A 27,985-nucleotide genomic window follows, 5' to 3' on the forward strand; every position below is an offset into this window, starting at 1 on the left:
CAGTCTGAACTACTGCCTGAAGGTATTTAGAAAAAGTTATTCCTCATTCACATTTTCACTGTGTGTCAATCCAAAGACATGCATAATACATGTGTTTAAAACAAGTACTCTTTTAATATGCTGGAAACACTGACTTAGCAAATTGTATAGTACATTCCAGTTTGAAACTTCATAACAAATGCTATTTTATTAATTAATAATTAATTAAACATTAATTTAAACATTCATTCAAAGCTACTCACACAGAATGCATCACCTTCAAACAATCATCACAGATTTTTAGGCTGCTGTCAGACAAAAAAGGTGTAAATAGAAGACAGGCCAAAGCAAAATAATACTTTTTCTGTTAGTGTACGGGGTGTTGGTCAAATATGAAAAGCAAACTCCTAGAAGGTAGGCTATAAACATCATGCCTCATTTCATGAATCTTATCATGACATAGTAAATAATTGCATATCTTCGTATCACCTCTGAAAACACTCAACACATGGCCAATGCATTTTGATTGCCAGTCAGTATGGATAAGATAAACTTCAGGTTTCATTTATCCTTATGGACATTACCATTAGCTCTTAAGTATTTCACAGGTCTGTTAGCCTAACGTTTCAGAGCTGTGACCTAATGGAAAACGACAGGTTCTACACTCTCTGTTAAAAATGTATGGGTAAACCTGCCTCAATAGATTTCCCATCTCTTTGGATCTTAACCCTGTAAAATGAGTTTTGATTCTACAACACAGTGAATCAGAAAAAGATGCAGATCCTAAATAAGAATCTGCTCCTTGGCTTGACTTCCAAGGAAGACAGCGTATGTCTGCTCTACTCTTCTACTGGTTGTGCTGCTGTGCAAGGCGTTCCTGCTTTGAAGGAAAGGCTTTTTGAATTCAATAGCTCCTTCTGGTGGTCTGAAAAAAAATGCTTCATTACAGTCAGCTCACAGTAATGCAGGATCAATGCACCGTTCATTAAGCAAATCAGATGTACCAGCAACATCTAGAAGTTATGCCATGAGTAAAACAAACATTGAATTTATGATTCAAGAAATATGTCATGCTAAGTATACTCTCCATTACTGTCATAAAAGAGACAAGGTTTCTAGGAAATCCTCCTTTCCTCCCAATCCACCACAATATCGTTGCAAATTTTCTTCTATATGGTAACCAAGGAAACATGAAGAAAGGTGATTGAATGCAAAGTGGCAGAAGTCACAGTTCTGGGCTACTGGCTCAGCAAGTTTAAGAGAAGTCCCTAATGAAGTATTTGGCAAGGCACATCTCAGAGCCAGTGATTCTGGTTTTGAGCCAATGATCAACTTTAAAGAGAGGGATTTGATCCAAACCGTGCTTGAGCAATAGGATTGTTCATGTGTTTAGGCACAAGGACACCTTCAAGAGGGAAAAATGCATTGCAAAGTCTCTGATCAACAGACTTGGAGATGCTCAAGAGCTTTTCATTGTTTTCTTTTCCCTTTCAGAATGTCCAGTGTTAAGATAGATACTATCTTCTGCTAGGCTCACCTCTTAAGGAGTAACAGCCAAAGAGCATTTGCAAGGAATGAGTTCTGTCCTAGGCAGTCTCAGTAACATTGCATCATTCCCCAGCTGTACAAATAAAACATTGTCTTGGGAGTTAAAAGCAGCACTCCCAGCCTTGGGTCTAAACGATGCATTGTTCTTAATTAACAAAATTCACTGGCAGGGTGCTACAATGTATTTCCTGTCTGATGGTCCTTTTAAGACTTATCTGGTGAGACATTCATGGTTGCTGTCAGAGATCTTTCACATCCTACTCCAGCAGGGCACTCTGGATAACTCCACTCAGGTAGACCCCTGTTGCCTTAGAATCTGCTTAAGTGAAGCACCAAGCAGAGCTTCAGGTTAAATCAATATTATTCAAAAATATAGCTGAATTACCATCTGCCCACTCTTTCACCAAATTTTATACTTGGCAAAATCCAAGACTTTACAAAAATAATAAGATAGGTGTTTAAATGAACTTTAAAACCATAGCACATATATTTCTAATACAATTTCATGTTAAATATTTATAATCCAGATTTTATTCAAAGCCAACACAGTATAAACTAAAGTGAAACCAATCTATTTTTGCCCAAATATATAAATACATAGTAAAAATGGTATTAATGACAAAAAGAAAACCCAAAGATCAGAACCTAAACAACAAAATCAATATTTCTAATCCATATATCTTTCTAGTCAACTGTCCTCACTGATGTCAGTGTGAATTTTAGAAAATGGCCTGATTGGTACCATCACCGACTTACCAAAGGAAACCTAATCTCACACATTAAAAAGGGATTATTTTTTGTCTTGATATTTGGTCTAGAGCCTACTCAGAATGCTGGGGGCAAACTGGCTTGGAGTTGGCTGCTGATGCTCTACTACCAAGTGATTCAAACTCTTCTGAATGTTTCAGCACTAGCTGTTATTCAGTACAAAGGGTGTTCCACATTATACCATCAGCAGGGATGCTCCTGAACTGGGGCATTAGAAAGAATAAGACAGAGAAGCCATCTCTGGGAGAGCCAGGGAATGCTTCTGTGCCAGGACATATCTTCTCCCTTCCTCAATGGCACATGTAAAAGTTTGTACCTCTGGGACACTGGAAGACACATGAGGGAGATTTTGAAGGAAAAATCTTGCAGGCAGAGTGCCTTGTGCTAGTTAGGACTTACTTTGTGGACACATGAGAACTGTGCAGCTCTAAGTAAGAGCATTGTGAAAGTGGGAGAGTTAGAGGAAGGAAAAACTGTGTCAGGATTCCACGTAAATAACTGCAGAGTTTTTGCTGAGGGATGAGCATGTCAAACTAGATTCTCTGTTTTCTGTGCACATTTTCAATTGTGTCTTACCTAACTTTTAATTACAACACGTATGAAAGTAGCACATGAAGCCCTAGGAAACAATTAGGGACCCTCCCTCTCCATTAAAGACTGTACATCCACAGAGCAAAAGAAATCTTTGTCTCCATCAGCTTTCAGTGAATAAACACATAAAACCAAAACCAAGCAGAATACCAAAGGCCTGAGTCTGTAGTAACTGTAAGAACACAGAAACCGACACTGTAGTTCAAAGATCTGCCTAGCCAGCCTTTAGATTTTTAGGATAGCATTTGCAGGGCTCTTTGGAAAAAGTAAAGATGTGGGCAAGTTTACCGTAGTTTTTTCACACCATTACTTGAGCTTTCAGCAATCTTCGCACAGGGACTTACAAAGCCAAAATGTCTTTGTATTTAGTAATATTGGATGGACCTTCTTCTGACTTCGTCTTCTTTGTAAAGCCATTGACATTTGTGGGCGATACAGTGTTTGTGTAGTAATAAGTTCTATAATTGAATTATGGGACTATATAATAAAGTACTCAGCCTTGATTATTTTCTTGTCTGTATACCTGGTAATTTCATTGGACACTAAACCATGTTTGTCTAGTCCACCTCCACATGACAGTCATAACTCCATACATTACTGTCACACCCTCACTCTATTTATTCATTTCCAGCCTAAAGATAAAAATTAGTTGAGCTCATTTTTTCTCATAGAGACACTTCTCTATCCTAATGCACGTCTAATGACCCAGAGGTCTGGAGCTAAAGGGCCATTCAGTAGGCCATTTCTTCAGTAAGGTGAGAGGTTATTTGCTCTCTCCTGACTATCCCAAACTATTCCAAGAGCAGTGGCCAAGCCTGAGGCCACTGGATTTTGTTCCCCCACTGGGACACCCTACTCCTTTTAATTTGTCATTGAGAGATGTTTAATTGGTGTCACTGCCATAATAATTGCCTGATCCATCAGGTAATCACTGTCTGATCCATCATAGTTACCTCTCTATCATGAAAACTGAGCATTTATTCATAACTCTTTGATTCCTTAATCAGTTATTTAACCACTTTGGTCCTTATAGAGCTTCTGGTAAGACAGAAAAATATCAAGTGACTTTTGGAAAGGTGGTATGTTTTACTAATCAAATCATTCTTTTTCATGCAGTCATTGACTCTAGTACCATGCTATATTTATGAAGTCTGATTTCCCACTATAAATCCACCACAGCACTTTTCTCCTATACTGAATTTACTTGTCTGTCCACCAAAGGCACACCAGAGTACAGGGGCAAAAAGTAAAATTCTGTTTAAGAACATCATACAAAACCAGTCATCTAGATAAAAATCAAACATGTATGACAATTCAAATGAGAAGGAACAAGCCATACATTAACTGGGAAGCTGTTAAAGTGAGCTCAGTAACAATATGCATCACAGACTAGGGTTTCATGCCTCTCCCTACTGCTGACCTGGTAGAGGAGCTAAAATAAGCCACTTTGCAACTTTGTGTTTCCCTCCCACTTCTTTCTGAAACCTTTTTAGAGGTCAGGATTCTTTCTTGTACACAGCCTTTCTGCTGTGGTGCTATGATGTTTAAATCAAGGCCATGAGCTTAAACAGACTGAGCAGAAAGTCTCCTGTTTGTGCATATCCAAAAGAAGGTCCATGAGCTATGCTGTCATGTTGCTGAAGGGAGAGAGGCTCACTGGGAAAAAAGGAATAGGTGAGATGTAGATTTGTGCTTTTTGACAGAATGACTTGCCTGTGGCCATAGAGGAAGTTTGTAGCAGCTATAGAGGGGAACCCAGACACCTTCCACCTCTCAGCTCAGTTCCTTGCCTACAAGGTGTTATTCCTTCCCTCCACAGCACATGCAAAAGGGAACCTGTGTGTCAAAACAGCTCTATTCTGAAACCAGACATGTGGTGTAATGTTCTTAGAAGGTTAATAATGCCACTAGCAGCTGAATTAAGTAAATGACAGTATATATGTTAGAAAGATGACTGTGACCCTATGGAGAATTAATATGTCAAAACACATTTATTTCATATCAGCTGAATATTATTCAACAGAAATGTTAACTCTTATTTGAACAAGTTATTTCTATAACTTTGGAAAAGGTTTTTATGCTGCTTGTTCTAACATCACTTTTTCCACTGTCAGTGGTAGAAAAGGATCTCTAGAAACATTTTTCAGTCAAAAAACCATTAAGAATTTTTAACTCTTTTTAAAAATAAATAAATAAAAAATGTTTTATGTCATTTCCTAAAACCTGATAACCATTTAAACGTATCAAGTATTATCAGGCACTGGTCCCAGGAATATGACTATGGTTTGTTACAGCTTAAGGACTAAGTCTGGGGTATACAATTGTTTATTACAAAAGTGTTAAAGTAGGCACTAGGCACAAGAAGCTTGTATACAGAATTGCCAAAACTGTGTAACTGAATGTCTTGGGATTGATAAGCAGATAAGTAATGGACTAATGATCAAGATGTCTGCAGGCCATCAAAGAATTACCAGAAGTTTACACAAGATACGTTGAGTGTGGCTTATCTCATCCATTAAAGTGTAAGTACGATAAGGGCAACAGACCAGAAAACATGTTAGAGTTTGGGTGCATAGTTAGTACATGGATAAAAATGTACCACTAAAAATATACAACAAGCACATGTGATCAGGTAAATGATGATCTGCCTAAATATTTACAGAGAAGAAATCTGTCTCATGGTTGTCTAGATGTCCCTGGGAACAATTTGATCAGCAAAAGAAAGTTGTCTTTGCTACTTACAGGCTGAATAAAAGAACCTGAGTGGTTGCATCGGTTCTCAAACTACTACAAATTTCAAGATAGGGATGCAAGTATAAAAGATTCTGGTAGTAAGTAATTGCCCATCCCTAGTGCAGATCCTGTCTGCTAGAAATGCTGAAGAGCCTGGAGTAGCCTGAACTATCCCCAAAATGACAAAGACTGGGAATGAAAATCCAGTTATTATAGTTTCAACTTTACTGTCCTTACCAGATAATCAGTTCCTGGAAATGGAGAATTGAGGTGATTCGCTGAAAGAGCTGCTTTTGGTCAAAGGTGTGCAGTGTCCTCTGTGTTAGCAACAGGAAATGTGTAGGTGATAGCATTTATTGCTGTGTAATAAGATAGGGACTGTTGTGGAAGAGTTCAGTGCCCAGATATTCACATAAACAGAGCAACACACAAACCATGTCTTATTTCTAATTTCCCACTTGTTTCTCAGCCCAGTCAAACCCAAATTTCTTCCATCCTGCTTCACCTTTCTCGTGCTGTTCTTTGCTAATGTACACTGGGCCATCTCTCCAGGCCTCATTTATACCCACAGCTAATTTGCCTTGTGTCTCATTCTTCTCCCTGTTTTTCCCAACTTCTCATTTTTCTTTCATGCACGCATTTTTCAGCATCAGCATGATACTGGAAGGATCTCATCTTCACTTATAGGCCAGAAAAATTCCTCTCTGCCAGCTCAATTCACTTTTTATCCTCATCAGAAACATCTCCTGTCTTGTGCCCCTTGCCATTCCTGCAGTGTTTGCATAACTACTTTTACTAGATACAAGAAGACAGGGTTTGACTTAAAGATGATGTCCTAAATACAGCTGCACCAAACGTGGATACGTGTGCTATTTTCATCCTCACTGTGCAGCTCAGCTGGCTATGACAGTCTCACAAGGGAAAAACATAAATGCACTCTCAAGATTAAAGATCCTCTGATACTCTCTGCTGCTGTTACATTTGCTCTCACCAACTGTGCACAGCAGTCATCTCTAGATCACTCTCCTGTACTGTGTAATTCCACATAGACCAGTACCTTTCCCAGCTCTTACTCCAGGGCTCAAAATCTCCCATGTACCACTGCTGTGATGAAGCAAAATCACATGCTGGTACTTAGAAGTTACAGGCAGGGCAAGACACAATTAAGACAAAACTCATATGGCTTTACAGTTTGGCCAAATTAGTTTTGGAAGACCTTACTCTGCAGTCTTATACAAAGAAAGTCACTGAGCTGGTGAAAGAATTCCTGTCACAGAACCTAACCCTGTGAAGACATTTCTGGTACAAGACAGTGAAACTATTTAGTACATTTGCTGGATGTGAGAGACATCCCCTTCTTCCCTCCACCAGTAGGTGTTTTGCACTGTTTCCCAGAGCTTGTTTAAGTCATCATTACAGACATATGATGTCTGTTGTTCTACCAACCACTGTGTTCTTTGTCTTCATTACAAGAGGCAGGCTTAAGAAAGAAATTTGGTAGAAAGATTTATTATAATCCTACAGAGACAGAGAATTCCCAAACCTGCTTGAGCTATTCCCTGTATTATTTAAATCAGACTGATTTGTCTTGTTCTTGGTTTTGTAATTCTTCAAAGACCATGGCAAGGATGCTGAGAGCATTTTGGCAGTCTAGCCTGCCCTGAATCAGGCCTGGAATTTCTCCTGCTGTTGCCTACTATTGTAATTTTCCCAGAAATTTTCACATCTCTATTTCTTTTGCAAAGGCAAACCAGCTGCACTACAACTTTCCACTCTGCCATCAGCTGGTAAGAATACCCTGTTTGTCTTTATGTCAATACACAGTTCTTGAAACCTCCTTGTCATGATAATAAAGCAATATATTCAAGACCAACAAGTCAGCCTTGAAAACTTTCAAGCAAGCCTGTGAGTTTGGCATGTGCCCTGTTCTGTGAGAATGCTGAACTGCCTCAGCAAGAGCCAGCCCTGCAGCATCATGGCTCCTGCTGCTTCCACCTGCAGGACAGACAAAGAATTCTTCAGACACTCCTGTCACTGTAAAGACATGACATCCTGGGTTTCTTGAACCACAATGTAGGACAGAAATACAAAGACCTCTGCTGACTGATTTCCGTGCCTGCTGGAGGCATTGAATACAGCACCACATCTCTCAATTATTTTACTCTTCTATCAGACCACATTTTCCTTTCAAGTGAACCTCAAAAAATGACTGTTTCAAATGCAACACTCTGAACATATGTAATCTATCTAAAAGATGAACTTTCATTAACTGAAGAGTTATTACTTGCTCAGGAGACATCCCCCACATCTCCATAGAAATATTTTTAGTTATAACCCTACAGCTTAAAAACCCTAGCTGCAATATTTTGTGGTGTTGGTTAGGTTGCCAATTTGTTTATATGAGAATTTATTGATTCAAAAATCCTGTAATCTGAAAAAGCCTCAAAACACTTTGATTACCCTGTAGCTTCCCAGTAATTTAGATTGCTGTGTAATGCTGTAATTTTGCAGTGTGAGAAACACTGTTTTCAGTTTCTAACTGATCTGCATTGAATTAATTTTTAAAGTTGTTGAATTATGCTAACAAGATCACAATAATTAAAAGAGCTTCAGGGGCAAGTGGATAGAGTTGGGAGTCAGCTCTGCCATCCCTGTGAGAGAAAAGATTTGTGCTTCCTCTTGAGTTACTCTAAGCTAGCAATACAAATCCTCAGAGTTCACATTAATGCAAGCCTGACTGACAACCTACCATTCAGAGCAACCATCTCAGATTTCTGCAATTAGCATGTGCTCTAAAATTTCTGATTCTTTAGGCTTAGTCTCTCATTTACATTTTGAAAAGGCTCTTAAGAATGAAGATGCCAAGACTGAGCAAATTCACTGCTCTTGAGACACGTTCTGCATATCTGCAAGCTCAGTAGAAGTGTGTTTCTGTTAAAATCAATAGGATAAGTATCACATGGAAAAAAAAATTATTCTTCTTACCAAGCTGGGAGTACTGAAGGCTTTCATGGCAAAACTCTGGAAAGAGACAAAAGAAACTAGTCAATGTACTGCAATAGGGACAGTGTATTAAATAATGCAGAAAGTTGCAGGCAGCACTTGCTAATTCCTGAAAATCTCTTCATGGCCTTAATAGCAGCCTTTTATATGGAAAACTGTATATTCAAGAGGTCTACATACAACTTAATTGCAGAAAAAAAGAGAAAGCAGGGATATATTAGACATATCATCCCATCTGCTGCTAGTGACTGATTTTTCTCTTTGTCAAGGACTGCTTTAGAAAACTCAAATAATCAGATGATTTGTTACTTATCCTGAGAGATTATTTCACATTTTAAGAACATTTTCCTGAAGAATAGGAGGCTTGAAAATCAATGAGGTACAATCTGTAAGCATCGGTGCCTGAATAGGTCCCATATTGGAATGCTGAAGCCAGCACACAATGGGTAAAACAATATTGCTAAGATCAGTTACTGACATTTTCATCATGGATTAGACAAATGTCACACACTTGAAGTTTCAGCAATTGCTCTCTAGTTTGCCTGGATCAAAGATACAATTTGTGTTAGGTCAGGTTCTCAACAAATAAAGACAAATTTTCTAGGTAATTTATAATAATGATATCTTCATTGCACAAGTTTAGGTCATTGATTCAACTATTTTAAACTATCCATTTATAGCAGATGACTTGGGGATTTTGGGTGCTTTTTGGAAAATGAACAAAAAATGAAAAAGGGCCCATTTAAGTGGATTTATGCAAAACAATGACATTACCTATTCTCTTACTTCCAACTTAAAAAGCCATCAAGAATTAAACTATGTCTGAGTGAAAAACATTTGATAGTGTGTTCACTACACCGACATTTACTTTGCTGTATCTGATAATAAATTAAAAAGCTGACATTTATTATTAGACTAGATGAATGCATTAACAGTATAGCATTTTCCCCATTCTGAAAATCATCTAAAATATTTAATTTTATTTCTATCTTCTTCCTCCTCTTCTATGCAAGAAGCTTACATTTTGACTCTTTGATTAAAACATCTTCAAAACTGCACTGGCATACACAGCACCAGCAAGTTAAGGGGCTGATTTTGGTCTAAGCCAGCTCCCACTTTTCAGCACACCAAGTGGAGACAGCAGAGAAATAAGGCCTGATAAGCACTGTGGATGAAGATGTCCAGGATTGGGAAGGGGGCTGGAAAGCTTAGTTGCAGGACTGCAAGCTGAGTCTGACTAGCTGCCCTGCAGACAGGGAGCCTTGTCCCATTCCATTCACTGGTACAGATGCTGCCATCAGACCAATAAACCCCGAGTTATGGACAGCATCTCTCAGCTTTATACTTGTGCTAACTGAAGAACCACAGCAGGATTTTTATCTCCAGGCTTTAACTCAGCACAATGCAAATTAACATTGATTTTTATCCCACATAATAAAAATTAAGAAAATAACTTAAGAACATAGAATATGCCTTTAATGAAGAAGGCATGAAAATCATCTGATACGTCTAAACACAGCTTCTGCAGATCAGGGAACGTCTTACTGAGTACAGTATAGGATTTTAGCTAGTCTGCCACTTTATTTTTGCAGTTTCAATAATTTTGACATTAACACTGCATTTTTTACCATTATGGACTAGACAAACCTCATATAAGGTTTAGATTTATAAATACAGAATATCTCAATCAGAAATTATAATTTCACTGTAATTGCTGAATCTTCTTTAGGTTAAAGCTATCACATAGATCACTGGATTAAAACTGATGAACAGTTAATATTCTTTTGTGTCACTATAGTTAATTTCTATTAAAGGGACAATAGCAGAGCTGTTCTTCACCCCTTGTCTATGGCTCCCTGCCTGTGACCCAGCAGCCCAGCTTATCTGTACCAGTCACAGGCAGACTGGACTGGTACAGATGCCAATAAACAATGGAACCAGCAAAGCCAAGCAAGGGCAGAAGGAGGAAGAGAGAAAGCAATGATTGGTTTTTGTTAAGCCACTCATGAGTTTGAATAATTAAAGCTAACTCACCACAAGCCAGACTTGATGCTCTCTGCACTGCAACCTCCCAGCTGCCATCTCAGGCCTACATACAAGCTACTTTCTGGAGTTTAATAAAAAATAAAGCTACTGAAACAAGACTCAGAGAGCAAAAGTGTGGTCTCAGTAATTTCAGTTGGCATACACCATTTTTTTAACCAACGATGCTTTGTATTTGTAAGGCAATCATCTTATAGTTTGCAATGGTCCAAGGATATAAATAAGGTAGTGTATAAATGCAACTCTGATTGACAAAGCTAAAAAAACTTAGGAACTCCCAAGCACATAAGCCCTTTGTCAGCTCTAAATCTCCAAGCAAAACCAAGACCATGAATCACTGCACTGACTTTAGTGTTGAATTGGTACTTTTCAAGGAAAAGGACAATTGGTAGCAAGGCAACTGAAGAGAACATTAGCAGAAACATAGTGATGATATTTTACGCTCTGTGGGAACAGAAATCAGTAATTACTGCTTATAGAACAGTGAGCTCTTAATAGAGGATATTGAATGGAGGAAACAAAACCAATTAGTTTTTCTACTGAGTCCATGAGTTTTATTATACACTAAAGTTGTGAATTTTAGTTCCCCTGCTAATTTCTCAAGGCATTTTTCATACCTCAATTAAGTCTGAGAGATCAAACTGGCTTTTCTTATATATATATTTCCATACATTTCACTGAAGATTTCTGGGGCTTTTTTATCACTTAACTATGTGAATTAATTCTGCTGCTTATTTCCTGTTTAATTTAATTTTTACAGTCTTCATTAAGCACTCTGGATAAGGTATATCACCGTGTCCTGGGATACATCCAGCTGGGAAGAGAGCTGATGGGAAGCTCTATTGCAAGGTACAGACTTCTTCCAAGGGAGTGCTGGCTAACAGTAAGATGGGATGTCAGCCTGTACATAGTACTATCTAATGATCCCAGGTTCAGATCTCTTATTGCAGTGAGGAGGTAATTTTTTTTTTATACACAGCATACCTAATAACCTACCAATGAGCTGAAAGAATTAGAGTTACTGTAGCAGTGCTAATCTATTTCCACAGTAATGGTGAAGCTGATCTGAGAGGCACTAGAACAAAGCAAGCATGCACTTGCTTCAGTAGTCTTTAAAGAAGTTGAATTTAACACTCTTGTGAGCTTTTCTGATCTGAAAAGTACTTTAGTCACAAGAAGGGAGATACAAAAGTGCTAACAAATTTAAAGGATGCCATTTAAAATTTACCAACTGGTATTTGTCTGTGGTGTACAAGGTGCATGGGTTGTGGAAAGAGCACCACCACCCTTCTTAGTACATTCTTATTTATAAAATCAAAATTCCTAGAGGTAAGTGATTGTGACACTCCACATTATGCCCTATGGATGTCTTCACTGACAGCAGGTGTGGTGTGTCTAGGTAATGCTGCATGCTCCCATTCCTGCAATGGATTTTTCTTTTGCAAGCATGATCTGTTTTGCCACGTTCCAGAGTGGGCAGAGAGGGGGCAGCAACAAATGAACTCTGGTCACATCCACTCACATCAAACTGCTTACATGACCTTGATTGACCCTGATGGGCTCTGCATGCAAGAGAACACTTATGTAACAAGTTGAGCACCACCTGTATGCGTTAAATAAATCACCAGCAGCACTAGGCCTATTTTCCAAGCTAACACACAGCTAGATCCAGCTTTTAAAAGACAAGCAGTTTTCCTGAATGTCATAGCATGCCATTCATGCCCAGCTCCTCCCTGGAGAAGGATGAGGAATGTGCTACCTTTTCCCCAAGCCTCCCAGCATGGAGATTTGTCACGTCCCTTCCTGAGGTCAGGGTAAGGAGGATGCTGCTCCCGGCTTCCAAGGAGTGGGGTCAGCCAGCAGCTGGGCCCCTGTTTCCACCCCTATCACCCTGACCCTGTGTGCCAAGGGTGTCCTTGCTCTGGAGAGGAGCTCAACACCCCTCTGCTCATCCCCGTGCCTGTGTAAAGCATGAAATTGAGCAGAAAATGTGCCAAAATAGTTTGTATAAAGTTTTTAGAAACCAAAAGCTTTGAATATGGTATGTCTTAATCTACACTAATTTACAATTGGTAGAACAAAATTAGTTATCTTAAGCCCATTACTGCATGCCAATTCTGCATTTCAAATTAGCCAGGATGCTAGAGACTGGATGAGAAACCTCTAGTGCTGGAGCACACCTCTGTGGGGTATGCAATATAGCAGCTGTAGGTGATACAAAACCTCCATTCAGGGCAACATCTGCAAACTATACAAAAACTAAGTGGAGGAAAAACCCATTAATACTATCCAGAAGGGCGTGCAGGATCAAGCACCACTCAGTGGGGCTCATGGCACTGAAAATTGTTCTGGGGCAGCATGGGAGCAAACCAAATGTGTTTAACTGCTCAGGTATAAACTTGATGGTTTGGAGATTGTTAGTGCATGTTTCTTTGTTTTCTTTCACAAGAGAGTAACAGCATCTTATCAGCACACATTACTCTGTGTTTGGTGTTTAAAACCCTTGAGGAAAGGACAATCAGATTTTAGTCAGGTAAGAATGAACATTATTTCTCTGAATTTCCTTTTTTGTCCCCTTCAAAAATATTTACAAAAGGATTTTTTTCCCTAAAGGTACTTTAAATTAAGATTACTAATAAATCTGCTTCTATCTCTGTAATAAACTGATAAAATATCTTTCAATTACTTACAATTGAAACTTCAGCACTAGTACAAAAAGTACAAAAGTACAACTTTTTTGCCTGACTTTTTGAGACAGATTTGAATGGTAAAAACCACAGCTGAACACAATCTGAAAATTGTGTATGATCTGCCCCAAAGGTTTAAATCTTCCTATCTATATAAACAGTTGAGAGCAAAGGAGCTGCTTCAAGGAAAATGAAAATAATAATTCATTTTTCAAGTATTTATGGGGAAAAAAAATCTTCCATTTGTCTCTAGTTACTGTACTGTGTAGTCACTGCCCATGATATACCAGGAGAATTCAAAGAAAATGATCCCAATATTATTTACAAAAAAAAAATCTCCAGTGCAGTTGTTTTTGTCCACTTGGCAATTTCTAAATTACTTTTATATCATGCATGAAAGTGCAAGAAAGAAAAACATGCAATGTTGACTCTAAGACAGTGAGTGAAAATGTCACCTGACTTTCACCCTCTGCAATCAGAAGAAAAAAAAACACCCTTAAGTTTCTCCTCCTGCTTTGAAATTCAGGAAAGACATGAACCCAACAAATGCCAAGATATGTAATGGTTACACAGAAGAACTTTTTATGGCACCTGAAGGGACATGGAAACTGAAGTTTTCATTGCCTTATCAAATAATTACCACAACATATAATTTTCCAGCCAAATGAAAAGAGGTAGAAGGCAGCAAATACTCATGATTATTCTCTGGATTTTCAGAAATCAGTAGCAAAACTCCATTTGATTCAAGTACTCATGATTTCACTAGGAAGAAAAGGAATGTAGAGTTGGAGGAGGAGCTTTCACCTTTTGAATTTTTACTAGATAATTAGTTAAGCTTCAACAATTTTCAATACAGGTCATAATTGCTCCAAAGTGCTACACTCACATGATCAGTGCCTTTGCAGACAGTGTTGCCAACATAATGATGTGGCACAGTTTGGACCGAATTAATAGTTCTGAGAGTTCAGGTTAAGAGAGATTAGATTTCCAAATTGTCTAAACCAGGGGTTTAGAAATGCCTCTTTTTATCTTAGCCTCTTGTAAAACAAAATAATTTTTTATTTATAAAATTATTTTTCTCATAGAGGGCTGCACACTTCCCAGGACTGTTTGGAGTTAAGTCTCCTCTGACAAACACTGCTCTGAGACATTTCAATTCAAGTAGCAAAGGCCAGAGGAGTTCTCACATGAGCATCCTTTAACCTACAGAAGTTCCCTCCACTTGGCTGCACCCACTGCAGTGGCACAAATACCACAGGCATGAGCAATGAATCTGGCAGCTAGAACTGATGTCTGTGATACTGCCTATCCTGGGAGGCTGTTTCCAGGGCTTCAGTGTTTGCCAGCTGGTCAGCTGCTAAGGCAGGGAGCTCCCACACAGGAGCCCTGTCTTCAGCTGAAATCTTTGGTGGGAAGTCTTAATCAAAACAATTAATCTTTTTTTTTTTTTTTTTTTTTTCCAAACTGAGACCATGGAAAATGTCACAGTCTTCTCAAGAGCTCTTGTTAAGAATCTCTAGTAGCTCTTTTTTTTGGGACATAGATTTGAAATTTGTGGTTAGTGGATTTTCTGGCCCCAGGCATAGGATTTTGTGATTGTACAGAAGTGAGGAGATCCTCTCCTGCATTCTTACAACTAATTTTTATTGGGGAAAGCTGGATTTGAGCATAGAGTGATGAGAAAAGCAAGGAGTTACAGAATAAAATAACTGGGTGAAGGTGGCAGAGGGAGTCAAACAAAAGGACCTATTTTCCCAGAATGGAAAGACTTAAGAAGGAAAAAAAAAAAAAAAAAAGAGAAAAGTCCAAGGTGAAAACATCTGTAACAACCAGAAAGCTCCAAATTAGAGGACTTAGAGCTGATAGTAGATTTCCCTTCCAGTAGTACAGAGTTTTAGACATTAAAAATTAATAAGCATCTCATGTTTTAAAAGCTGCTCAACAAGAGGCAGCAACATACTACCAGTATAATTTACTCCATAAACTCTGCATATGGAGGTCTGTGTACCTGTTTTCAAAATCAAAATTTAAACCACAAAGATAACTCAATAGAATTTCACCACGCCTCTGAAGGATAAACTAATAGAAAAAAAAAGGAAAAATTACATCAATGCACACCCCTCTGGATGTGCGAGTTCCTGTTTTAAAAAGCAGGAATATAGCAAAGAGATAATTTTTTAAAGTTGAGAAATGAGGAATCAAATAGTAACCCTGCAACCTTGTTCTGGCACAGCAGATTCCTGAGCTGTATTGTTGACAGAGAGGAAGGGAAGCCCAAGCCCAGCATCTGGATTGAGGCCTTTCTACCACACTAACATCACTGACACAGCTTCTCAGTCTTCTTTCCCTGAACTGAAGAGCTCCATTTGTGTATTTTACCACAGCAACTAGAGAACTTTCTGTAAGGCTTTTTTTCTTTACTTTCTTCTTATTATGTATTTAAGTCTATTAGTTCAAATTAAAGTTCAAATTAGTTCAAATTAAAGGCATCACTGAAATTCCCAAAGCCATTTCCTCTCAGATATTATCCATTCCCAACTGCCCTTTGAGGTACCTTGTTTTCCTAGCAGCCTACAATTTATTGATAAAATCACCATGTCACTGGCACATCTGCTGACAAATATATACCATATGCTTCCCTTTCTCTCCAAGCAAAACAGTTACCTGAGTTTAAGCTCTGAAGTTACATAGTGCAGTATAATTTCATGAACGTTTTGCATCAGGAAAATGTTGTTTATAACTGCTTTCCTTACACAATCTAGTAATTATCCTAATAGGCCTGTTTCTATCAGTAAATTAAGTCCAGTGAAAACATACAGTATATGCATGACTAGAGAACTCTTAATTTTCAGATAATTAAACCCCTTTCAGCTGATGATTAACCCAATTTTGGGATTCATACGGACAGTGTAACAAAATATGTCACAAGGAAACAAAAACATTATGAATATTCATTCTTAAATTGTTCACCACAGATCACTACAGAGGCCAGAAGATATCCCACACAGTCACTCTTCCATGGGGACTTGTATTATCAAGCTTGATGAAAAGATACCTTTTAGACAATACCAAAAAACCAGCCTTTCATAGGCAGAAAACAATTTTGTTATTATTCATACCAGTTTCTAGTTTCTTATACTGAAGTTTTTCTTATCTTAAATGTATACTTTTTTCTACATTTATTAAACCTAAATCGGTTCTGATGCCATCCCCCCACCCAACCAGCACAGTGTAATTAGTGAGTATAATTTTTATATGCATACATTGTAACAGATGGTACACTCAGGATCTCTACTTTGAACTAGCAGAAACTATTTAATTAAAGTGCAATTTCATTCAAAACAACCCAGCCCTTGCATAATAAATCTTATTCTTGTATGGGAAGTTGATGAATGGGACACATATACACCACCAATAGTATTTCAATATCTTTACAGCAATTTGTTTTAAAATCTTATCTCTGAAATAAACTAAAACTGCATATTTCACCAAGATATACATCTTCTCCATAAGATAAGAAAAACATGAAAATATATGCGGTTCTATTAGGATCCACAATACAGGCTAATGAAATTCAGTCCATTAATAGGGTCACTAATGCAAGCAGCCTCCTTTCCTGCAGCCTCCGTGCCTACTCAAAGCACAGTTCTGTCATCCCTGAATAAGGCACATAGAGTAGAGAAAATGTGAGAATAAGACTGATAAAGTCAGGTTTTTTACAATTTTTATAATTCTCACCATGTCTTTTTTAGTATTTATTTTTTTAATTAACAGCACTGAAACAAACAAGCACTAAAAATCATTGAAGTTCTCCACCTAAGGATGCAGTTCTCCACCTAAGGAGGGATACATTTCCTGATCTGATCGACTGAAATCATCACCCCAGACCTAAACTAATTTCAAATTACTGAGGAAATTACTGCTGTTACCAGGGAAAAACAATGAGGCACAAGCTCTCTACAGCACAAAGTTACTGTAAGAGGCAGCAAAAGAAGAACTCAAGTGCAGATCTTGCAGTTCTACTGAAGCAAGGCATACCAACATTCTCCCCCAAAAAATAGAGCAGTTTGGTTAATTAGTTAATAAGAGAACTCTGCTAATGTATGATAGGTATTGCTTTTCACAAGAAGCCTTGTCTAAGTCAATACCAGGTAACTAAGAAGCTGGATATACAAGATTTCTTTGGCCAGAAATAATGTATTTGACATATGAGATCTTCCTAGGGATGCCCATGTGGTTTTAACTTCCCTAACTTCTCTAAATGAAAAGAAAAAAAAATACCAAAAAAAACATGCCAAAAACCATTCTCAAAAGGAACTCCAGGCTATTATTAGTACACCATGTTTAATTGCTGTCTAAGCAATATTTCAGCAACTGTTGAGTAGCAGCATACAACCAACTGTAGTTTGGCAATTACAGAGACATGGTTATCCAAGAGTTAATCAGCTATCCTTATGTGGCTATGCTGTTCTTTTCCACAGAGGAGTGCTCCTTCCCAGCACATTGCCAGGTAGTGTGGGAAAGCTCCCTTTTTGTTTCCATCAAACTCTCTTCTTCTGACAAATGGAGGACAGTTCCAGCATTTCTAATTTGAGCGTTGAATTGTCTTCACCTTGTTAGAACCTGATTTTATTTTTGTTTCAATATTATTTTCACTGCTCGTTTCCTCTGAGGATCAGTTTGACTAGGAAGATCCATATGCCCATATGCCAGGGTTTAACAGCTAAATGGAGTGAGAAAATCTTCAATTAGCTGAAAGTGATTTCAGCTGGGCAGGCTGAGAAATGTCCACTGACTGAAAAGCTGCAAAAGCTAATGTACCAGTTATTATATTTTCTAATTTTTAAATTTGAGCTGAACATCAAATATTTTGTACCATTAATTAAAACAAAAACAAAAAACCAAGCCAAACCAAACCAACAAACAAAAAACAGCTAAACCAAGAGTAATAAAGTCAATTATTCAAATATTGAAATTATTTTGGATAATAGATGCCCCAGTCTTGTAAAGACAGTGGTAATGAATCACTGCCCTAAATGAAACAAACAGTCCAGCTTCCAGCATCAAACAACTGCTTGCACTTTGGGTGTATTTAAAGAAATACACTTATTCTCAGTGATCGCTTACAAGCAGTTTCACAAGCAGCCTTTTCAAACTTACCTTGGCATTAATAGAAAAATGACAAAGAACAGAGAAGGGAATTTTAAATACATTTAGATGAACAATTAACTGATAGCCTTTTCTAAAACACAAATAATCCTCCTCAGCATGGTTTATTGTTATTGCTAGTGCAGTAGTGCTTAGAGATTTAGTCATGGCAGATTCCCTTTACGCTAGATGCTGTACAGGAACAAAAAGACAGTTCTTGTCTTGAAGAACTTACAGGCAAGCATGTGGTTATTTGCTAGACAAGGCATTTTAGACCATAATTGCCTCATTTGTTTCAACCCTGATCATCTCTCATCTTTTTTAATGGAATCAAGGTATTGACATCACAGTTGCTGGGTACAGAGTATGGATTTAGATGTGACCATATGCACAGTTATGAGAGGGCTGCAGTTATTGTTGAATTCCTCACAAAGAAAGCATGTTATTTCTTTGTCTTTGATATATTTAGCAGTAACTGCTTTTCTCTGAAAATATTTAATAGACAAAGCTAATTCAGCTTTGCTGGCCATGAGCTTCTGTGCATTAAGCCATCTGCTTTTATGTTGGAAGGGAAGAGAAAAGAAAGCAGTTCAGTTGTCAGAAGATAGAAGTTAAATAAAACTAAGTAGAATGTCAAAATATAAGTTAATTGAGACAAAAGTAAATTAAAATCATTACCTACTGTCACTTATGAAACGTTATGGTTTATCATTTATGCACACCATATCCGTGCAAGAGCACCCTTAATCCCTGCCTGCAATAGCTGCACATGGTAATTTTTATTATTGCCTCAGGGTTTGCTAAAACTCATCCTTCGCAAAGCAGCAGAATTTCAATAAAATTACAGCTAATCACATTTCTTAACCTCAGTCAAAGATTAATTTGTCCTGTTCTGTTTATCATTGCAGAAGATACAAATTTCATTTCTTAATTGTGCTTTCTTTTGTTCTCTCTACTGATTCCAGAAAAAAAATACATTGTTTTCTTAAACAGATTTGAAAAACCTTTGTTTCCATTATAGTCAAGACAAGTTGTTCAGTCAGTTTCACAGAACTCAAAATTTTCTCACCAGCTTCAAATATGACCAATTTGTGGTTAATTCCTTAAATTTTCTCTAAATCAATTTAGTCTATTTTTTTCCTTTTTTTTCTCTAAATTCTTTACAGTCAAAAACAAGTTATGTTTCAACCAATCTTAATTACAGAGAGGACATATTTTTCACAAGCTGATGTCATCTCTCAGGACATTTTTACTTCACCAAGGAAATTCTCCCTTTTGTCATTACAGAAAATACTACTCACCACTGCCCATCTTGTGCTTTACTCTATTCTTCATCAAATCATACACCCAAACGGGAGTTCTGGCACCCTCTTGAATAATCCTTCACCTTTTGTCCTTAAAATTCTCTACTCTTGCATTTAGCTGTGGAGGAGAATAAGGTCACAGTAACTTAGGTTTTATGTGATAACAGTTTAAAAAACAAAGAAAAGAAAAGCAAAACCCACAACAGTCTACACTGCTAGACTTGTAAGTCAGTTCCTGTAAGAAAAAAAAAAATCTGCTCTTTTATTGGCTTTGCAAAGGAATTAGCATGCAATTGAACGTCATCATCTTTGCCAGGCAAATAGCTGTAGAAATATATTAAACACTCCTAAGTCTCTTCAATCCCATTTAGTCTCCACCTGTCTCTCAAACTGAGCATCCCATTCAGGCAGAAGTAGAAATACCATACTGAGTACAGAGAGAATACAAATCCATGTATTTCAAACACACAACTTCTTGCCTGGCTGTTCTCACTTTTTGCATGAAAAGTACAAAGAGTCAAGAGATAGCAAAACATACACCAGTCAAACACAAATATATTTAGCTTAAGAAATAAATGGTATTCACATGTTTTCCACAAGTTGTCTTGCATTTATAGCCTCACCATATGAACAAAGCAGAGGTTGATTGGTTATGAATACAAGTAATTGCATGCATTCTTGTGCATATTTCACTGTATATATACATATATATGCTGCTGCATGCCAGACAACTTTAAGAGCAGAAAAACAATGTTCAGCACCCAGTGTGGTGTTGATCTTCTTTTGAATCAGAAGTGGGTTTTGAATTTGTCACTCATAGATATATTCTCAAACATATGTGATGCATTTGCTGCTTGTACAAGAAATATTCTACCTGAACAACAGAAGTCAGAATAACAGCAGTGAGATTGTTCACAAAACAGCTCATTATTTTACAGAACTTTTACCCTGCAACCCATACCATCTTTCTCACGTATTTTCATAGAGCAAAATACATCTGAACACCTAGCTGCTAGGAAGTTCTTCCTGAAACTTGTTACTCAGAATCATTTAAAATCATGAAAATCAACACTGCAGGAAGCAGCCAAAGACCATGGTTTTCCTCCTGTTCCCTGGGTTTTGCAGACAGACCCAACCATGCTACCAAGTCACCATTTCCAGGCCTCCATCCCTGCGCCAGCCTCACCAGGACAATGGGGTGCCAGGCCTTCCCCTTCTCCCCACTGACACCCAGCACTATTTTTCCAGTGTTGAAAGCAATAGACCTAATTAATGGAGAGCCCCATCACCAGCACTCCTTCTGCCTTTGTTTTTGCCTAACCAATAGATGGTACACCTTCAACAACACCCCACTTTAAAAAACCCATGATTTCAAAAAAGAAACATGATATAAAATAAAAACTACTTACCAAACACCAACAAAAACTGCTGCTCTTTGTGGCCACTTGCTTCCTTTACGCTGGGGTTACATTAAGGTGACTGGGAACCCGTGGGCACAAACAGGCCCTGAGGGACCCCCATGGCCACTTCCCACCCACATTCCCGGGGCCACGCGTCCATTCCCCTCAGAGATACCCAGTGGGATGTCTCTGCCGGGGCTGTGGGAGAGCTGCCAGGCTCACCAGGACCCCCATGGCCACTTCCCACCCACCCACATTCCCAGGGCCATGAGTCCCTTCCCCTCAGAGGTGTCCGGTGCTGTGGGAGAGCTGCCAGGCCCCAGCAGGACCCACCACATTCCCGGGGCCACGAGTCCATTCCCCTCAGAGTGTGCAGTGCTCTGGCTCGCACTGCGGAAGAGCTGCCAGGCCCTGCCCTGCCACCCCGGGGAGCCCTGGCCCCCACCATGCCCCAAAGGTCTCCTGCAGTTATAACTTTTAGAAAACTATGACCCGTATGTCTCAGAGTTGCAACTTTGCTGTGCTTTTAGAATTTTTCTTTCCATTAATTAATTCCTCATCAATTCGCTGCTATGCTGCCCAGTGACAGCTGACTCAAGGTCTTGAAAACCAAAGTAGGGACTCCTGCTTCTCGAAGGGAGGACTCCTTGTTCCTCAAAGTCTGAAGCCAAAGAAGGCATCTCTTAGCAGTAACTATGGCTTTCCACAGAAACCCCCACTCCAGCATGCACATAATCAGCTGAGCAAGGAACTTGTCCACATTTTTGCCTCATGATTGGGAGTTAAAGAAAGAAGCACCTCACTTGCACGTACAAATCCTTGTCAATAAAATCTATCACAAAATTTAAATAATTAGGACAACATCCATGGCAGGAACACCTATTCTTTCCTTCTTTTACTCTGAGACACCCAAGATCAGTGAAGGACTATTTCTTGATACCTTTTTACCCACATTGTAAAAGTGATAGCTAATTTTAGTGTTACTTTGCATTTCCCTTTTATCCCTCAGATCACACTGCTTCCTATCAGCAAAGAGGTGAGGATAAAAGAAAACAAAATATCCTTGGCTAGTTATTTTTATGCCTAAACTGCAGAGCATTTAGTTATTTTCAAAATTGTTTTACCATACTTAGATGGTTCCTCAGCAGTTTTCAAAATATAAGCATCTCAAAAAGTACAAAGTTTTTAGGGTTTGAGCTATTTCAGGTATCAATGTTTCTATGTTTTTTGATAAAGAATTGTGTTAAATGAATTACATATATTTTCTGTCAGAGCGATGACAGGTCTTTACCCCATATTTTCTGTCAAACAATCTTTTAAATAGCCACGTTTCTCAGAAATACAGAGATTATTATTATCATTACTGCTGGGTTTGGCACATCTCTTCCTGCTACAGCAACATTTATTAATACTTTACATGCTATTTTTCCAAATATTGTAACATCTCTTACGGGCATTAGAATAAATGCACTGCTGCATTGACAGCATTGCACAAATTATATTTTTGACTGTTACAGTCAATTTTTCATATATTACTGTAATAAAATTAAAATTTAATCAGAACGTCAAGATTTAAAACAACCCTGGCAAGAACTTGTTCTACAGAAGTCTCATTAATAAGCAACAGAATACCATATCTTTGACAATTACAGGGGCTTGGGTTTTTGGTTTTTTTTTTTTTTTTTGCTTTTAAAAAAGACAACTCCACTTCATTATTTTTAAAAGCCTTTGTTGTGGCAAGTAATGAAAATTATATTGTTCCTTTCACTTGTCTTGTAGATGGAGGTGTCTTTGATCATATAAGTATCATGAAGTCCAATGTCAATATTTTCCCTTTCCTATCCAAAGTACAAACAGTTGCTATAGGGGATTAAGAGTGACATTTTTTAAGAAGATCATTAGATACTAGTCCTTAAGGGCAGTTTCCTTCAAAAAATAATGAAAAAAAAATTAAATATCTGTGACATGAGTTATAGCAAAACCACTTGTACAAAGGAAAGACAATCACTTTGTAAATTATTAGCCTCTCAACAAATGGACTTTCTACTTTCCCAGGGGCAAGACAATGCTTAGGAACATACTGATTTTGTAAAAACTGAAGACTCTGCTTCAGTTAGAAGTAAAACTTCAGTATTTCATTCAAGCCAAAAGTAAGCATCTAATGCAAGACTGGAAAGCAATACCTCAGCTTTATGACTCTGCTCACTCTTCTCAAAATGGAACAATATCCCTAGACAACATATGGTGGGATTTACCCAACCTGACTTTGGGACTGCTAAATGTTACTGCCTAAACCTAAGTTAGTCATGTAGAGTCACAGAATCCTCGAATCATAAAATATCTCAGTTTGAAAGGGACCCATAAAGACCATCAAGCCCAATGCCCTGCTCCTTACAGGACTGCCTGAAACAAACACATATCACTAAGCGTGTCATCCAGACATTCCTGGGACCCTGACAGGATTTGTGCCGTGTCATTCCCCTGGAGAGCCTGTTCCAGTGACTGACCACCCTTCCAGTGACACCTCTGATAGTTAATGGAGAACGACAGATGAATCACCACATCTTCTATTTGTATTACTTAGTTTGCTCAACTTCCACACTTACATGGTTAATTACAGCTAGCCATCCTTATCAACAAGACAGGCATCTGAAGCATCTAAAAAGAGAAAAAACTCAAGAAAGGAACTTTTTTTTTTTTTTTTTTTAGTATAAGTACAGGCGCTCCCTTATGAGCAGCTAAAGTTAGGAAAGATGACATTCATTCCTTAGGTCTATCTCCTGACTTTTACTTTTGAATGTAGTATGACGATGTTTCATCCCAAACTTTCATAGCCTCAGTCCTCTTTAAAAGATAGAATTCAGAACCCAGTCTCTTATGTGATGACAAACAAACTGAAGGACCAAAGGATCCTAAATACAGAAGGAAAGAAATATGTATAAAAAGCAATGCTTTATATTTTATTTTATAAATAGGGATTGTGTGTATTAAGGTGAAAAGCTTCATGTAGGGCACTTAGTGTCCCTTTCCTACTCTTTAAATGACTTGTTTCAGGAAAAAAAAAAACCACCTCATTATTCATTGCATATGATGTTCTAAGGAACAGTCAAAAGCTGCAGGGATTATGGACAAAATCTGAGACTGCTGATTGGGAAGTGCTATAGCAGTCTATACCAGACTAGTCAGAATTGATGAAGAGTATCAGAGGAAGAGCTTTAGCATTCAAAAATACTCTTAGAAGTAGACTCTTCATTTTAAATATTTATTAAATTAAGAACTACTCACATCTCCAGTAAGATGAATGTACAAAACCAAGTCAATGCTTGGAAAAAAATGAAAGGATTTTTGCAAATCAGTCACATTAATATTTATACCCACAAGAGACAGTCATTTTCCAATTACCACGTAGGTAGAACAGCAGTTCATATCAAATTTCAGAACAAAAATGCACACCATGCAATTTCTTTAGCTCCTCTTTCTATATGGCTAATAGAAAACCAGGTGGAAAATTGCTCATTGAAGTTAATTAGCCTTTAGTTATCACCAGTTACATTTCCAGCTGTTCTATTTCATCCTAGACTTCTTAATTTATTCATCTGGCATGTTCAGACCTGTTTCCTCCATATGCTATGCTCATAACAAGAAGGAAGAAATCCTGCTTCTGGGGAATTAGTCCCTCATCTGTCAGATTCCTAATTTCAACTTCATCAGCAATTGAGTGCCTGTAAGCATGCATTTGATAGGAAATACATTTCTTGCTGTTTAGGGATATATAGTTTGTATAACTCATGAAAATGAATCTGTATCACTTGGGAAATCTAAGATATACATTCTTACTATTTCTTATACAATGAAGGTCAGATAAACTCTGATACATTTCAAGGCTGTAAAATTAAGTTCTTAAGCAAAAGACTAAAAGCTCACTAGTCTGCACCATAAGTATATTAATTAATAGAATACTGCACACAGCCCTTTGCAACTAAAGAAAAGAAAAAACAAAGCTTGGGGTTTATTCTTTTATACGGTATTTAATGATATACCCTGTCTTAAAAAAAAAACAAACACATAAGAGAAAATTTAGTCCTCTTACATTACAAAATGTACCCAAGTAATATTAATTCTTTCAAGTTGCTCTGTGAATATAATTTAAACTTTTTCTTTATTGATCTTGAACATTGAAAATTTGAATAATATTTTTCCAAGCAATTAATTACATAAGCCACTTTGGTTTTTTTCTGTTTCTTAATTGGATGCCAATTTAATCATCCATTTAAGTGCAAATTCAGAATAAAGGCTTATGAAACACTACATATTTGCATGATTAACTTTCTGTGAATGTTTGTGCAAAGAAAAGTCCATGGCTCAGATGACACACAAAAATGAACATAAGAACAGCACAATATGAGGAATCATATGTAAATTATATGAACATTACTGCATTTGTCAGTAGTTGCCCCCACTGTCCCAAGGGAAACCCCCACACAGTCCTTCTTCCTTCATACTGCATGCACAGCATGATTGCCAGAGGCCCTGGCGTTACTTTTTAAGTTTTTACTGAAAGAAGAGGGAGGTCAGCCTCTTATACCACTTCATTCCCACAGTTCCTCCTGGGCAAATTGGCAAGAAACAGACTGGATGGGTGGTCTGCCAGCTGGGTAGGAAACTGGCTCCCAGAGCACTTGGAGGGCAGTGATCAATGTTTCTTACTTAGGCTGGCAGCCTGTCACATGTGGGATTGATCCCTCAGTGACTGGAACAAGGCCACACACAATGCTCAACATCTTGCTTGCAAACTCCCACCCTGCAGCCTTAGCTGTGCTTTGTGGAGTTGATTTGAATGAATTACTAATATGTTTTTGCATTATTTAGAATTTTCATGTTGAAGAACTTAAACATATATCTGTAGATATGCAGTATTGTCAAACATATATTTTCCAATTCTAAACATGCAGTACTTGACTAACCTGTAAGGGGTAATTACATTTCTAAAATAAGGTACCTAAGTCTTTCTTTCCCCTTCTTAGCTAAGTGTACAGAACTTAACAGGTAGTCCAATTTTCAGCATTGTTATTGTGCTAATAATCACAAGTGGCTTTCTGGGGTCTGCACCAGTCATACTGGGTGACATCTTGGTGCCTCTCCTGCCGCCCAGAACTGTTACAAACTGCCTGCCATCTGGTTTCTGGGAACTTGGCATCCTTTTGGATTTTGTGTCCCCTGTGATGCCTGCCCACTTTTCTCAGTATCATTGCTCTGCAAAGGGTGAAGAAGCTGCAACAAACTTACATGGCCAAGTCTCCAAAGAGTTCTAGAGGAGGACAGGTAGCTGCTCCACAAAGGTAGAGGAAGGGAAGTAACAGACCAACACCCACCATTCTTTCCAAAAGAAGGGTAAAGAAGTAATGAAGGTGAAAAGTCAGAATACAGGCCAGTTTTGCCTTCTGTTGTATGAGACTTGCTCTTGGTCCACCTCAGAGGGTTTAGAAAAGAAATGAGAGGTGTATATATAACTTCTGCCTATGTGAGGAAGGTGGGGCAGAGAGATCTTTTCTTCCATTTGCCTTCATACCCCTTGAGAGTTGGAGTGTTGCAGGTGTCTCTCTGAAGCTAAGGAGAATGATGGAGAAGGATACTATTACATTCCCAAAGGAAAGACATCTGCAGATGCCATCATACAAAACATGTGACTTTGCCTAAACATATGAAGTAATTACATTAAGGAAGAGTTGCAAAAGGTAGCCAGAATAAGAAAGAGCAGTGCGTGTGATTAAGTTAGTTGAGGGCATCCACGAGCTTGATCCTAAATATTAGTGGATATCAAAATTGCTGGAAGTGAGGTAGATCAAAATCTTCAAGTTCTACTCATAGGTGGATTAGACACATCAAAGGCAATTATCCTTAAGTCCAGAATGGATAACTAAATAATTGAGTAACACAGTACCAGTCAGTGATTTTTAGATATGTCTGGTATGAGTAGCAGCCATATAAATCTAAGAAAAGATTACATTTATTTTATGTGAATTTATTTGGAATTTATTCAGTTTCCTTTGAATCGCTTCACACTAAAGAGATCGCATTGCACTAACACTGACATATTAAAATATGGAGTAAAAAGAGCGTGTTGTAACGAGGAATAAGGGACTGAAGAATCATTACCAGTATTGTGTGATACACATGAACAGAAAGCCAAATAATTGTGCCTCTTAGCGAAACAGAGATGTCTCATGATGATGTGTAGTCATACATTATAATCAAACCAACGTTAACATATTCCAAGGTAAAAGGATTATAGACATCTCACCCAAGAACTCTATCATTCAGACTTACAAATCCTATTTACACCTGGCTTACAGAAATTAAAATTCATATCAACAACTTTGTGAACATTTTCTTGTTTAATTAAAATTAAATATATGAGTCTGTGCTCAAAGCTACCTCATATGAACATTATAAAACTGAAAAAAAGAAAATTAAATTCTTAAGCTAACAGCAACTGACCTGATAGTTGTAGGTCAGATTCTGGTCCCACTGGCTGAATATCTCTTGTCATCTGTGCAGACACAGAGATCAATGAAAATGTTAATTAATGCTTATTTTCAAAAGAATGCTGAAGATCAAGAGATAAGCATAATATATTAAAAATATGCAGCATTTTTCTTGAACATTTATATACTAAATATGTAATATTAAAATATTGCATCATATTGAATAAAATGTATAAATTTTATAAGTGTATTTTAAACTGGCATATGTTTAATTTATGTCATCTCTATTTAATAAA

General features: G+C 37.8%; 1 protein-coding gene across 3 annotated transcripts in view; it reads right to left on the reverse strand.

The window, feature by feature from the left end:
• SPATA13 (spermatogenesis associated 13) overlaps positions 1-21,366 on the reverse strand; it is a 170,920-nt gene extending 149,554 nt beyond the window's left edge. Inside the window, exons 1-4 of one of the 3 annotated variants that reach the window (XM_053970105.1) lie at positions 21,332-21,366; positions 21,214-21,283; positions 19,802-19,922; positions 8,605-8,640 (exon numbers count right to left, since the gene is read on the reverse strand). In XM_053970105.1, the coding sequence (XP_053826080.1) occupies positions 8,605-8,631 (27 nt within the window). In that variant the 5' untranslated portion in view covers positions 8,632-8,640; positions 19,802-19,922; positions 21,214-21,283; positions 21,332-21,366. Of the gene's footprint in view, positions 1-8,604; positions 8,641-19,801; positions 19,923-21,213 lie in introns of all 3 variants that reach the window. The other 2 variants (XM_053970106.1, XM_053970107.1) reach the window with 2 other exon arrangements.
• Between the last annotated feature and the right edge of the window lie 6,619 nt (positions 21,367-27,985).

The sequence above is a fragment of the Vidua macroura genome, chromosome 2 (genome assembly GCF_024509145.1).
Source record: "Vidua macroura isolate BioBank_ID:100142 chromosome 2, ASM2450914v1, whole genome shotgun sequence".
NCBI lineage: Eukaryota > Metazoa > Chordata > Aves > Passeriformes > Viduidae > Vidua > Vidua macroura.